Here is a 15,762-nt window from a genome sequence, read left to right as displayed (position 1 = left end):
ATTGTGTATGGAAACTTGTTCGAAGTTGTATATGGTCACCCGAGATTGAATATATATTATATATTCCTCTTGAATTCTTCTTGTTTGAAATTTCATACGCATGTATATAGTAGCGTAGAATATGTGTACTGAAACTTCATCAAAATTAAAATAAAACACAAAATAAAATATAAAAGAAATAAAACACTATAAATTAAAAAGAAACCAGGTTTAGAGGGGCTAAAACCCTAAACCTGCGGAGGAGGCCTTTAGTCCCGGTTAGCACGAGAACCGGGACTAAAGGTCCTCCGCCCCGACGGACTCCTGGCGCCCACGTGGACGGGCCTTTAGTCGCGGTTCGTAAGAGGCGCGACTAAAGGGGGGGGGGGGGATTTAGTCGCGCATATTTAGTCCCGGTTGCACAGCCGGGATTAATGGCCTTTGCGAACCGGGACTAAAGGCCCATTTTCTACCAGTGTAAGGTGGGTGGGCGCAAAGTTTTGTTTCCTTGAGGCGTGAAAATGTACCCATCCTATGAACACTTTTAATAGTCCGTGTCGGCTAGTCTTGAGAAGCCAACAAGTTGATGGGCAGAAAATATGCTTTTTATGTATTCATACAAATTTCATCGGGTGAGTGTATGTGCGTATATTCATACGCGTGAGTGTATGTGCGTGTGTGAGCGTTTGTGTTCATACTGTGTATAAGAAAAAAAAAAGTGCTGGCTTCTCACCACAACGGCAGAGACCAATCCTCGTCCTGGTCTCTGACAACAACTCGACTCATACCCGAGTCATGACCATGGCCATCCTCGAGCAGCACTCAGCAGGCTGCTGACGCACTCCTAGCCAGACTCACTGCCTCACTCATGCTCGTCAACTAAACTTGTCGATGACGAGAAACTACAATGTCGATGTGGCCGTCGCTCGCACCTAGGAAGCGGAGACCGCGTTGGAGTAGACGGACCGCACACCGGTCCCATGTCCTTGATGCATTCCTCAAATTCGTGTTCGTCGCTGGCCTTCGCACCGAATTCTAGGACTGGTGGCGTTGTAGCAGCTGGAAGACGTGTTGAGGCCATGGCGCTGGCCTAGGGCTAGGAGCGCGCCAAGAGCTTGTTGTTGAAGCTGAAAGCCGGCAACGGCCAGGCATGTGTGGATTTTGCGGCCCGAAGATGATGGAGCTGTGGTCAAGGAGCAGTAGCAATACTACAAGGGGGTAGTGACATGGAGGCAAAGGTCGGGGACGAGGCGAAGGAGGTACCTGAGACAGGCTCCTGATGGCGGTAAGCATGCGCTCGACCCAGTGCCAGAGCCGCAAGCATCGGTGGAGGCGGTGAAGTGAATAGCGTGGTTGCGGACTAGTGAACCAAATCGAAGAGTAAGAAAATGTAAAGCACCACACCAAGTCAGCATCACTGTACATCCACAGGCATCGCGCCAAGCCGTAGAGTAGTCTGGATTGAAAATTCATATCACAAATTGTGGATGTAAACCGGGTCCCGTTTAAGCCCACTTATCGGTCTAATAGTTCAATAAAGTTTTTTTATGGTGGGGCGGGGGGGGGGGGGGGGGGGGGGGTGTTGAACTATCAAGGTACCTAAAGCTAGGTAAACAGGTCTTGCGGCGTCATCTATTGTGCCATTTACATCCCTACCATAAATGTTGTTTGGTTAGAAATTTAGGCACCAAACTACACTAGCCAAACAAGTTGAACGTAATTTACTCATTTAAATATTCGAACACATTTGCGAGTTTATTTACCTATAATATATTTTTGAAAGTTAGTATCTGCTAGAGGATACTGTGGGAGGACATTTGAACACATTTGAGAAGTTTACGCTCCAAAATACACTAGCCTGACAAGTCTCTTATCATTCGTCAGAGTTAACTCTATCCCACTAATGTCCCAGCAGCAAGCATCCCAGTAGAAAGAAATTTCTCAAGAAGAATCGGCATAGCATCCTTGAGAGAGAGATGTTTGGGATGTCACTGCATCACGCTGATCCACTCCTGGTATAGCAAATTTGAGCATGACCGCGCTGGTTTTCACGCGCGGTGTGTTTCAAGATGCCTCCCACTCCCATTGCACTATACACGTATGTTTAACTCCTCCTAATTGCTATATATCTCTTTCTTCTGACTCCCAATTGCAACAGTTTTAGTTTGGAGCACTGTTTTGGTAATAAAAGGTAAGGAGGCCATCAAAAAATGACAATAAGCAACAATCGGATACATATACTCGGCAGGCAGAGAGCAGTGCGTCCTTTTTTTTAACACAGCAGTGCGTCCTTTGTATAAAGGCATGTGTACAAAAAGATTTCGATTTTTAGCACCCAACAACCCGTGTTGTTGAATTGAGTACTCATAATATCGCATCTAATAAACCACATGAGATACCTTTTGACAAAAACTACCTCCATTCCAAAATATAAGGCATTTTCATAGACTAAACTAGCCTGCCGAAACGTCTTGAATTTGAAATGGAGGGAGTACATGTGAAGCAAGCGATGGGAGTGAATTAATTACTTAATACTTGACTAATAGGGTATGCTTGAGGCATTGTGGGGAAAACTTCACCATATTGTTTAGGCATGTCAAAATCACTTCATGATGCTCATAATGGAAAGAAAAGTGTATTGGTTCTCCTATAGAGTAAATGCTTGCACCAATTATGTTAGCAGAGGATCATAGGGGTAACTCAAAGGAAGATGTGATTGTATTCAATACCCACCGACTATTGATGGTCTTAATGCAGTTTGATTTTAAATACATCTTATCCCTTGTGTTCCCACATTGTTACATGTACTACTAGGGGATATGTTCCGAGAAGCCAAGAAGGAACATGACTGCAAGAAATACAGCCGTTCACTAAGCACGGACACGAGAAGGTTTCACCATGGAGATGTTCATCTAGAATATCATAGGGTTCCAATTGTAGTAAATTTTTATCAGCCAAAGTAGATCATTTGCAACCATGCATGTTTTCTGTGTACTAGCGAATATGTTTTTGGACGCCTCATATTAACGTGTCGGATATCTCCTAGTTATCCCCGCTATGTCTTTCTCCCAAATATTTACACAAGTCACTCATTTGAGTAAGCTTGAGAATGGGAGCCAAGATAGGCACAAGCGATACGAATGACACACAATAATTACTACTCTCTCCAGACTGGTAGCCCCTTACCCAAATCGAGAAACTCTCGAAATAGTTCGCTCATGTGCTTGTCCCGCACCATGTTGCTTCTCTCATTGAGGCTATTGATCCACACACGATTAGCTTCTAGCCGTTTCTAGATAAGGTAATCGCCATGTTAATAAACAAATATAAGTGTGACCCGTAAAAATCAAGGATCACATTTAGGGCTTGTTAAACAAGGATGGGGTAAAAAGACCCCATACAGATGATACAACGCACAATTACATAAATGGCAAGAACAAAATAAAATTACAATGCTGCACTTGGGGGACATGTGTCCATGGGCGTGACACGCTGAAGGACATGCGCCAGCAAGCTCAAAGTGTAAATCCACACATCGATGAAAGATTTGTACTACAGAATAGCGAGCAGAATACCTCTAAGGAGCTCATCTCACCGGTTGCCACCAGCAGCAGAGACGGAGATCCAAAGAAAGAATCTCCAAAGATTTCTTAGTAGAAAGGATGTGGTTTTCAACAAAAATATGTGCTTCTACTAATGTGCATTATTCATGGATGTACAGAATGTCTCCGTATTTGGTCTACTCTACAGAGGCCAGAAGTTTAAGGACCTTTGTATGATGGTGTCGAACTAACTGGAACTTACGACTAGGGATGATTTCTGCAACCATGGATGGTGGTGTGGTCTCCGGATAGGGCTTCCTGAACCTCGGGCTATTTATATACTTCCGAATTTATATAACATGATTTATTTATTTATTTATTTGATGTGTGCATCTTGTTATATAGAGTCCAGACATTTGCTCTATGAGCTTGTTTAGCTCGATATAACCACTAAATGAAAAGTCCTTTGTCAGAGAATAAAAATCTTGCTGCCTACGAGCACCAGTGACATAAAAAGGTTATGTGCCTTATAGATTGCAGTTGCGGATGTTCGATGCGTCTCTGGATGATGCTTCATTTGCTGCAGGGAACAGGAGTCCTCAACGCATTCGTCTCGTCCACGTTTGTTGACCGCCTCAACTCCAAGTTTTAGGACTGTGGCTCCATAGCAGCCGGAGGTCATGATGAGGCCGTGGGCTTGAAGTCCAGATGCACCGCCTTGTCTTCTTCAAGCTGCGATTCATCATCTTTGGTGAGATTGTTTCAATCCCTAGCTTTAAGCCTCAAATCTTGTTGTGTTCATCCAAGATGCAGAAATCTTGATGTATGAGATTCTCTAATGCTACCTAGAAAAGAATTTGTTGTATCCCACGTTTGATAATAGTTGAAGAGGATTTGGGTGGATCCGGCCCATGATTTTTATCCTCAAATTAGGGTTTGCCATGTAAAAATATGGTGTCTCTGTGTTGATGTTTGCTGCTTTCCAAAAAGTTACACCTGCCACCAAACATCGTCTAGCAGCGTATGGGTTACTATAAACTTATTTTCCTCAATATATGCTTGTGCATTTGTTTCCTTTCATGCTAAGTAACGATCCCTGAGTTAGTACATGAAATGGTGCTGAGATTACTTTGTTTTTGATGCAGTTTTCAGTTCATCACAAACGTGTTTGTGTGCTAATTCCCAACAGTTTGTTAGTGTGCTAATTCATGACTCTTGGGGGAGAAAAAAATGAGAATGCCTATTTAACACGTACCTTATTTTTTGTGTGCATAAGGCACTTTGGCCGTGGGCGTTTGATAAAAAAACTAGTGGTTGGGCCGCCACCCCGTGGCGCTGTTTGAGAGTAAGCTGTGCGCACGTTTTTATTTTTTGGAAAAATACATAGAGTCCTCGCCTCCGTTTAAAAAACATCTCTGAATAAAAATCCTCACCTTATTCTATAAAAAGAAGTCAAAAGAAAAAAGAAAAAAATTAACAGCACAGCCTACCAGCGAGCGCCACTTTGCGTAACCCTCTATTTAAAAAATACCAGAAATCCTCACCTACATCTAAAAAGAGAAAATACATTTAAAAAATAACACTTACCTTCATCTAAAAAATCCAAAAGATTTGTCACCTCGGCCAACCAATTTGCGCTATGCAACATAGCTGGTTGGCCGCCCTTCATACGACGCTTATTTGATCAAGAATGATTGGTCAGATTACCTTCTTCATCCTTCAACTATTTTGTCCTCAAGTCCATTGGTCATCTTATTAGTTCTTTTTCTTTCCCCGCAACAGCTTGCATCCTCCCCCTGTGCCTGCTGCACACCACCCCCCCCCCCCCCGACCTCCTCCCATCGTCGTGATGGCCACCCACCGCCCTACCATACCTTTAAGAACCCCCCCCCCCCCCCCCCCCCCGACCTGCAACAACTCCGACGACCCCCGACTGCACCCGCCAAAATTTTGGACTCGCTATTGGCGGTTCTTGCTTGTCCATGGCTTGATCGGCTACGCCGTCCCAGCCTTCGGTCTCCGGGGAAGCGGAAAGCGGCTAGTGTTAGAGTTGTGTCGAATATTGTGTACAAGGTAGGTTACAGTTGGACTTGTAGTTGTACTGTGTTTAGATAGGATATGGAATCGTGTCCAAGTAGGACACTTGTATCCTAGGCCTCTCATATATAGTGGGGGTAGACACACGATGTAACCTATGCCAACATAATAGCACAGGAACGTAGGGGAAGCCGGCGGCATGTGCCGGCGTCCAGGGCGACCTGGTGCGGTATTGTCGCGGTGTCATGGGGAGGAGCGCCCATAGTCAGGCCCCGGGGATGTAGCCATAGCGGTGAACCTCGTTAACAAATATCGGTGCCGTACTCGTATGATTGCTTGATCTTCGAATGATCGACGGTATGTGCCTCGGACTTATTCTAACAGCCAGTGCAAGAAAAATTTTATTTAGCAAAAGGAAAAAAACGAGACACCTGATGAATTCAAAATGAAAGGCAGAATCCGTGGCGGAAAGTCCATGTCAAAAGACAGCAGGTGGCCCAGATCTTGGCTGTAAAGTTATTCCAGCTAGGTTGTCGTATGGGCGCGCCCACTTAGACGCAGGCTGGCAGCCACTCGTTCGATATCTGGGCCACGGGCGTCGCCGTCGCACGTCGGGGCGATGGGGCTGGGTTCGGCAACCCCGCACAGGTCCCACGCTCCAATTGGAAACCACGCCCTTGCCATCGGTGGCCCGGGCGGGTGGCCAAGTTGCAGCGGCGCCTTCACGTGCGCACAGATAACGCGAAGCATTATTGGTTCCACTCCTATATATTCTTCAATCACGCAGCAGTGAGAGATAAAAAATAACCAGCCTGCTGTAGCTAGGTACACCAAGGCGATCCAAATCGATGGCGGCGGGAGGCGTGTGGGTGTTCCGGAAGGACGGGGTGATGGAGCTCAAGAGCGCGGGGTTGGAGCCGTCGGCGGCGGCGCCGAGCAAGAAGGCGCTGGTGTACGTGCCGGCGAACGAGACGGTGCGGTCGCTGGAGGCGCTGGAGCGGCGGCTAGGGTCGCTGGGCTGGGAGCGCTACTACGAGAACCGAGACATCGTGCAGCTCCACCGCCGCGACGGCGGCGTCGACCTCATCGCGCTCCCGCGAGACTTTGCGAGGTTCCGCTCCACCCATATGTACGATGTGGTCGTCAAGAACCGGCACCACTTCAAGGTCGTCGACATCTGAACATTCATGCAAGCTTGCAAGTCTGTTTTGCAAATAAGCGCACGTGCATGCATAATGGTGTGCATGTTATATGTGAGTGATTGATGTACTGTCAGATTTTGCCTTGTACTGTATGATATGTCTCTGTAAGTCTCTGAATTTCTCCTAGTTAGCTAGTGTGAGCTCTTAGTATTTGATTGAGTCTCGGTTGTGTTCGTCACTTTTGTTGGCATGGTCGTACATGTTTGTTAACTAAAAAGCTGGCAGGTTCGAATTTTCTGACTGTGCATGCATGGCTACAAGTAACTGTACGTGGCCAGGCTGCATCCACGCGTTGGTGGATGCAGCTGCAAATGGCTGAAACGAGAGAGGTGTCTAGAGGAGCAATGCAAAGTGCTTGTTCGGTGGATCTCCGGCTCTCGGGTTCGGAGCTGGGCCGAACAACCTAACTCTTGAAGCTGAGAAATTGACCGTGGTTTCAGCCCAAAGTAAGAAGAGTTTGGATAAGTTGGGAAAAACTCCCTCCAATCCATAATTAGTGTCGTGGTTTTAGTATCATTATGCCATTGAGGACACGAATATAATGGCTATCTAAGACTGGGAACCGAACAGCCGAGAGATAAGTGATCAGTCCGTTTAGATGACTTGCTTTAGGTCCTGATTTGATGCGGTGGTTTCTGCCATCTTATTATCTTCCTAGCTGTTATCGCAAGGAAATTCAATTTTTTACTGTGTTCTTTTGTCGCATTTTAGTTTTTGTAAATCTAAAGTTTATGTATGGACCTGCCAGACATGGTTTCCTTTCTAAATGGAATCGAACCAGAAAGTTTCACATCTCTGAGACGCACGAAGCAACATGCTACTTGCCTGAAAAGATTTCTATCAAGGACGCAGTGTTTACACACGAGTTCTAATTTTTCCTACGAAATATCAAAATATTCTAAACAAACTAACCAGACCTTGTGATTTTTTTATTATTCCCGTTTAAATTATGCATTCAGGAGAAAAAGTTCTTCCCTACGAAATTCAACTGGTTTTTTTTTCAATCACCTTTTTCCATCGTATGAATGACACGCCCAGGGCTGGCCTGCTCCTATGTGGTGCCAACACCTCCTGTCAGAACAAGGCATGGAGTGCATTGCATGGTCAAATAATGCGTGCATGTTTGTTGCTTCTCTTCACCATGTACCATTCGAGGATTTAGGAGGATGCAAGGACCCACCATTTTGACATCGCGTGCATGCTATTCCCTGAGCATGTCATACATAAATGGGTTACATATACATGTCATTCACGGCAAAATTTGGCAGGATAAATGGATAGGACTAAATGCATGCAACACTCACAAAACAAAAACTAAAGGCAAATGTAATACAACACTAAAATCAAAACAGAAAATTTTCTAAGAAAGAATGAATTATGTACATTTGTATTACCTAAAATAAGAAAGAAACATGTAAAACACATAAAACAAACAATGGCAGAAAATTGCACACAATTGACATAGAAATTGCACTCTTTCATAATAAGCATATAGTAGTGCAATTTATAGACATCGGAATGAATCACACACACATTGCATAAAAATTGAGTGAGTGCATATCCATGTTACGGGGGCTATTATTAGATAGGCGACTAATTGTTTTTGGGCGTTCAGTCAAATTGTCTCCACCACTCCACCACCCGATCAAGATCCAAAGGCCCAACCTCCTTCCTCTTTCTCTAGGCTTCTTAACCCCCTTATATTAATACTAGAAAATAAAACAAAACAAACAAATAAAATTTTCTTGTGAAGAATGAATTAGTGGCATTGGTACTACCCTTTAAGAAGGAAAATAATAAACTATGCACAAAAGTTACACAAAAAGTTGCTCTATTTTATAATATGCAAGAGTAAGCATATAATGTTAGATTTTTCGCAAAAAGAAGTTTCCAAAGAAAGAATTAATTAGTGGTATTGGTAATACCCCTAAAGAAAAAGAAGCAAAATAATTAAAATAATAAATTTTCCTAAGGAAGAATGAATTAGTGGCATTGATATTATTTCAATATACAAAAAATGTGTGCTTTCACTAGTAGAAAAAGGGCCATTTGTCCCGGTTCATAAGGCCCATCTGTCCCGGTTGGGGAACCGGGACTAAAGGGTCGTTACTAATGCCTAGGCCTTTAGTCCCGGTTCTTATACTAACCGGGACAGATGGGCCTCCACGTGGCCGGTGCTGCGAGCCCAGGCAGGAGGCCCTTTAGTCCCGGTTGGTGGCACCAACCGGGACCAATAGGCATCCACGCGTCAGTTGTTCAGGGACTAGGGTTTTTGTTTTTTTTCTGAAAGGGGGGGGGTTGGATTTGGGGGTTTTGTATGGTTAATTAAGGTGTTTCATATATTGTGTTAGGTAGCTAATTAATTAATAGAGAGAAGTGTCCTCTCTTATCTCCGTGCTTGGTCGACGCTACATACTATACGTATAGAGAGGCCCTGGACACGCTAGCTAGTAAGAAAATGAAGGAAACCATTAAGTACAGAAGTTCGTCATGCATACCGAGAGAAGTGATCGACCTCTCCTTCTCCGAGAGATTGGTCGAACAACAAGTTTTCGTATTATCTATCCGACGCTACTGGCTACATACATATACAATATGCAAGATCTCTTACAATCCCCTAGCATTTGAACTCAACTTCCACATGGTATTCTCCGGCTTTATTGATGACGTGGTCAAGAAAGAATCCTGCCAATTCCTCTTGAATTGCTTTCATGCGATCTTGTGGTAGGAGTTCATTCCGCATCTGCCACGTCTAATTTGAAGAAGGGGGTTAATACATATATATGAATGAAACTCAACAGAAATGATGGTGTAATAAAATGAAATTTTGAATATTATTGCTTACGCACTTCATATTGTCTTTTAGAGTAGCCCCGCTTATCTTTGAAAGTCGCGTTGTAGATGAACTCGCACACGTAGTATCCATAGTAATCATTCCCTTGTTCTTGCCACAAGCACCTTACGAGAAATAGAGGTCAATCAAACTGATAATGAAGCATTATAAATGGCATTGATGAAAGTAGCTAGAATCAACGGGAGATGCGCGCAACTAGCTAGCTAGTAGTACTTACTTTCGGGTATGTATATCGCAGCTCCTTCGGCAAACCCGGAGCTTCTGCGATGAACTGTTTCCAAACCCTGCAAGACAAAGAAAATAATTATTACGTGAGATGTCAGGAAATGAACAAAAAGTTGCCGATATGGTGCGATAATGATCGATTGAACTTACTTGTTGAGAATTTTAATCATGTCCACATAGGTCCCGGGATCTTTTCGTCTCGAGTCTAAGACGGTTACTAGTCCCCGCTCAAGCTTAATCTCCAGGAGAATATAGTGGAAGCTGCGCACGCATGCATAACTCATCAATTACATTACTATAACCTCGCTCGAGTAATAAGGGAAACCGAATATACACACGACAGTAACACTCACTTGAAGTTGTAAGGAAAGAGTATTAAATCTTTGTTTTGATTTATTAGCAATTTATCTGCGCTCTTTTTAACCTGAAATTCATCTATGAGATTTGTGTTAATGAACCCAATATCATACATTTCTGCTTTCTTACACTCGACGATCTTCAATCTGCATAATATAGTGAGGATAATTATAAATACATGCAATGAAAGAGTTGAGCTATATATAGAGACTTAATGACAGAAGTAGTACTTACAGACAGTAGCAAGTGACCGTTAATTTATCGAGAACCTTTTGATTGAAGAACTGGAAGAACTCCTCAAATGGAACATGCAATAGATCAATTCCAACGAGGTCGTGCTCCTCTTTAACTCTCAGATACAAAGTATTCGTCCCCCCAGACTCTCTGTAGGTTTTCATGTACCAATGATGGAATCTTCGCATCATCGTTGTTAGAGATTTTTCATCTTTGACGAGAGGCTTCCCGTACTCGTATATGTGTTCGTCCACCTCCAAGAAATCATAATGTACATCGTCGGGCAGGTAATCTCCAAGATTGCTATAACCGGGCACCATCCCCGGAGCATTAGCGACGATGTCGCTAGACACATTGAGCGGGGGGCATGATTGGTTCGCTTGTTCGCCGAGCTGGGCAATTTTTTTCCCAGCTGCTCGTCGTTCTTTAACCTTTGATCACTAACAGTACTTCCCGACCGCTCCGCTTCGAGATATGCCTTTTCAGTAATGCGCTCATAGTTGGTTTTCGGCGGAGACTTTGGTGGTTTCCTCAGGGCATCGATAGTGCGCTTTGCTTTCACCGGATCTACCTTCTCCTCCGGAGGTGGATGTCTCTCTGCTTTTACCCCTTCAAAGAAGTCCTTCACTTCTTTTTGCACGATCTTCTTGTTTTCTTCCACGGTCATCTCGTACGGTAACTTCTCTAGAGGCTTGAGAGGTGGACCGTATCTGTATTGCCTCCCGCGTCTGGCTGTACTGCTAGACGCCGGAGCAGACGGACCGGCTGCGGCTGTCTTCTTTCGTGCTTGCTTACAAGGCGGAGGAGAAGGACTACGACGCGCCGGAGCAGCCGGGGCGGCGGCGGGTATCTTCCGCCCTTGCTGGCGAGGCGGAGAAGGAGGAGGCTGGTGGCTGCTCGGGCGTGCTGGCGCAGGCGGAGAAGGAGGCGGAGTGCCGCCACACGCCGGAGAAGGAGGCTGAGTGCCATGATCGTCACTCGCCGGAGGAGGAGGCGGTGGAGGAGGCGGAGTGCCCTGACTCGCCGGAGGAGGAGGAGGAGGCGGAGGCGTCCAGTTCGGAAGGTTGAGGAGCTCCTTCCGCCATAGGCATGGAGTCTTCAGACAAGAACCCAGCCGAGTCTCCCCGTCACCCATAGGGTGGTCAAGGTGGAGGTCCTCAAAATCCTTCTGTGATTTCATCCACCATCACCCTAGCATATCCTTCTGGAATCGTCCGGCAGTGAAAAGTTGCGCCAGGTTCAGGAGGTGCAACAGAGCCAACAGCCGCCTTGACTTTCAATTCCATCCACTGCGTCATAAGGTGGCAATACTGAGACTCCGTGATAGCATCTACAGGCTAGCTAGCAGGAGCCGTGAAGACAGGCTCCTGAAGCAGCTCCGTGGAAGCCACGCTGCTTCTCCGCTGAGATGGCGGGGTAGCTTCGGGTGTAGCTTCGGCAGGTCGCGTGCTGCGAACTGCGTCTCGTTCTTCTAGCGCTTGTACCCTTGCGTGCAGCGCCTGTAGTTGGGTCAACTCCTTTTTCTTCTTCCTCTCCCGGCGTTTGTAACCGCCTGCGTCGGGAAATCCAGCCTTCCACGAAAGAGAGCCTAGCGTGCCTCGTGTCCATCCGGTGTGCTCAGGATTCCCGAGGGCCTCTGTGAGCTCGTCGTTCTCTCTGTCCGGAACGAAGGTCCCTTGCTGCGCTTTTTCGATATACTCCTGAAGCTTCTCGATGGGTGTGTTCAACTGCTCGTTGGTCCAAACACACTTCCCTGTTACAGGGTCATAAATAATAAATGAACCAAATAGTTATAAAAATATAATATATACCACATCCGAATCATAGACAGGACGAGGGCCGACGGGGGCGGATACCAGAACCATCGCACTATATAATAACAAGGAATAATAAAAGTAAGAAAATTAGACAAGTATCTATCTGAAGTAAGAATTTTTTTTCTTTCAGAAAGAAGATAAGAACAAGAGGCTCACCACGGTGGTGCCGGCGACGAGATCGGCGCGGGCGATCGACGGCGGTGAAGACGGGGACGGGACGTGACAGACCGCTAAACCTAGAAAAATCTCGGGGAAAATGAAGCTCGGAGGTCGAGTTTCGAGAGAAGAAATATTAACTAGTGTGGCTCGGACATTTCATTGAACACCTCATGTGCATAGGAGGTGAGCTAGAGCACCCAAATGCCCTCCCCTCGCCGGCCAGCAAAAAACAGAGCAGTGTGGAGTGCTCTGCTTGCCGGCGATGGGCTATATATATAGGCAACTCATTTGTCCCGGTTCGTGGCTGGAACCGGGACCAATGGTTGTGGGCCAGGAGCGAGGCCCATTGGTCCCGGTTCGTGCCTAGAACCGGGACAGAAGGTTCCAGACGAACCGGGACCAAAGCCCACGAGGCCCCGGCCGGCCACCTGGGCTCACGAACCGGGACGAATGCACCCATTGGTCCCGGTTCATATAAGAACCGGGACTAATGGGCTGGCCAGGCCCGAACGAAAGCCCCTTTTCTAGTAGTGTTTGCTATAACATGCAAAAGCATACGATATACAAAAAAATTTATTCTTCCTTAGAAAAAATCGTGCTTTGCAATAACGTGCGAAAGCATACCATATACAAAAAATTGTGCTTTAAGAATAAATAAATTATAAAAAATTAAACTAAGGTAAATTTTTCAGACAATATACAAAAAAATGTGCTTTGCTATAACGTGCAAAAGCATACAATAGTGATTTTTTCACAAAAAGGACTTTCACAATAAACAATGAATTAGTGGCATTGGTATTACTCTTAAAGAAGAAATAATATAAAATAATAACTAAAATATAAACCAAATAACAAATTTTTATAAGGAAAAATTAAGTAGTGACATTGGTATTACCCTCTAAGAAGAAAAAAAATGAAATAAACCTAAAAAATCAAATAAAGATGTTTTCTAAGAAAGAATGATTTCGTAGCATTGTTATGAATCTTTAAGAAGAAAAAACAAACAAGGAAAAATTTTGCACATAATATACACAAAAAATAAAATTTAAAAAATATGAAAAAAATAAGAATATAATAGTGGAATTTTCGCAAAGGAAAGGTTGCTAAGAAGGTAGCAATGGAGTTTCCCTTAAAAATATGAAAAAGAAATAATAACTAAACAAAATTAAAATAATGAAATTTTATAAGGATCAATGTATTAGTGCCATTGGTATTACTCATTGAGAATAAATATAATGATTTTTGTTAAAACTTCCACACAATTTAGCACTAAATTTGCACTTTTGTAGTATGCAAACAATAATCATATAATAGTGTAATTTTTGCACATGTTGCATAGTATTTCTGTCTATACATTTGCACTCACCTAACATCGAAAAACTAACTACAAAAGTGAAAAAACAATAACTAATAAAAAAATAGAAAGCAAAAGGAGAAACACATAAACAAAGGGAAAGAGGGATTTTCTAGGCGGCATATGTAATGGGTTCCAGCCCAGTAGCAAATCATAGAAAAGACAAGAAAACAAAACACAACATGAACCTCGGAGCAAGAATCAATGGTCAGGAAATCGATTGAGCCAAATTTAAAAATTGAGGAGACTTACATATAGCTAAAGTGACTACTAATAAAGGGATTAATGTTTCTTTTCGTCCGTCAAAATTACTCCTGAAATTGCAGCAAAATTACCCACCAAGCCATCTATAAATAACGTAAAAGATGGTTCATTAAAAAACTAGAAACTTATAATACAATTCGCGCGCCTGCCTTCTGCTGCTCGATCACAATGGGCCTCCGTTTGGGCCTGCACCCGCGCGGCCTTTTTCGTGTTTTATCGTTGGCCTGGGACACGCTGGACCTTGCAGGACCGCAAGGCTAAAATAAAAATAATTATGCCTCCGCCAGGAGGCGAACCAGAGACGCGCAACCTACAAAAATTTCTTTGCCAACAAACAGGCAATGCCAACACTCATGTCAATAAGGAGATAAACTAATTCCCATTAGCATCAGGATGCTAAAGTCTGACAACTACAGGCAAAGACAGGCGTCTGTTGGTTTACAAGTTTAGTTTAAGCTTAATGCATCCCCAAATATGCCCGATGTCCAATTGTCAGTTTACTCTGTGTGCTGTTACATAACACATAGTATGTAGGAGCATCGGCCAAGCTACAACCCTGGGGTATTAATTTTTTTTCATATATTAAATTGTTTATGTTTTTTTTAAACTCTTTGTATGTTTTTTTAATAAATATGTATGTGGACAAAATGTTCAACAGTTGCAACAAAAAAATTGTGCATGTAGTTTCTAAAACATATGAAATCAGAGGTGGACATCAATTCAAATGTACAATCGGAGGTGATGGATCAGGTTGGCTTGATGATACAAGAAAAATGTGATGAAAGTACACCAAGATCTTCTTTCAGACGGGTTGTAAGCAGCAAGCCAAGTGGTCCGTTAGGAAAGAGGTGGGTAGATTATCAGACACACAATGTTGACGAACAAAACTAAGCGAGCATATAGGAGGCATGAGGAGTTTCGAAGTGAAGCAAGGATGAGCTGAGGACAGCGGCGTGAGGATGAGCTTGAGGCTGTGGCCGCAGCTACTGAACAAGCCTTAAGCCGGAGAGATTTGTGTGGCATAAAAATGGATATATACCGAAGGGATTTGTGTGGCATAAAGACGGATATATATACAGGAGAGTTTTGCTGGTCAAACGTTCGAGGCACAAATTTGACCTATGGACGAAATCAAATCACAGAATGAACTGTTCGTGAAACTATTTCATGTGGCTGACCTTTTTGTGTGACGCCCGACACGAAGACGCCACACTATACTGTGCAACGCCTCACAGAGTCAGGGTGGAGCTACACGCCACACTACACGCCTGGCCAGCGTCGCACCTGTGTGATCCGAAAATTACTAAGTCAGTGTGGAGCGCTTGAGAGCTAGGCGCCACACTATACAGTGTAGCGCCTAGCTTCCAGGCGTTGCACTAGTGGTTGCTTCATTTTGTAGTGCAACCACTAGTGCAACGCCTGAGAGTTAGGCGCCACACTATGTAGTGCAGCGCCTAACTCTTAGGCTCTGCACTGCACAATGACTTAGCAATTTTTAGGTAGTCTGAGGTGCAACGTTGGCCAGGCGTGTAGCGCCTATCTGTGAGGCGTTGCACAATGTAGTGTGGCGCCTTCGTGTTAGGCGTCACACAAAAAGGTCAGCCGCGTGAAATAGTTTTACGGGCAGTTCATTCTGTAATTTGATTTTGTCCCCAGGTCAAATTTGTCAAATTTGCCAACGTTCGAGACGCCCTAACAAAGTAAAATTCCTGAGCTGGGAAAGTGGGAAAGTGGCTTT

The 15,762-nt window shown here is 44.2% G+C and overlaps 1 protein-coding gene across 1 annotated transcript; it reads left to right on the top strand.

Annotated features, from left to right (window-relative positions):
• The first annotated feature begins 6,343 nt into the window (after positions 1-6,343).
• LOC109751096 (flowering-promoting factor 1-like protein 5) lies at positions 6,344-6,996 on the top strand. Its single transcript, XM_020310002.4, has one exon. The coding sequence runs from the start codon at positions 6,407-6,409 to the stop codon at positions 6,737-6,739; it is 333 nt and encodes a 110-aa protein (XP_020165591.1). The 5' UTR covers positions 6,344-6,406; the 3' UTR covers positions 6,740-6,996.
• The last annotated feature ends 8,766 nt before the right edge of the window (positions 6,997-15,762 follow it).

The sequence above is a fragment of the Aegilops tauschii genome, chromosome 2 (assembly GCF_002575655.3).
Source record: "Aegilops tauschii subsp. strangulata cultivar AL8/78 chromosome 2, Aet v6.0, whole genome shotgun sequence".
NCBI lineage: Eukaryota > Viridiplantae > Streptophyta > Magnoliopsida > Poales > Poaceae > Aegilops > Aegilops tauschii.
The sequence above is the reverse complement of the archived record's forward strand: the minus strand, read 5'-3'. Positions and strand labels throughout refer to the sequence as shown.

Excerpts from the sequence above, each read along its gene's own strand:
- LOC109751096 (XM_020310002.4), top strand. The coding sequence starts at position 6,407 with ATGGCGGCGGGAGGCGTGTGGGTGTTCCGGAAGGACGGGGTGATGGAG.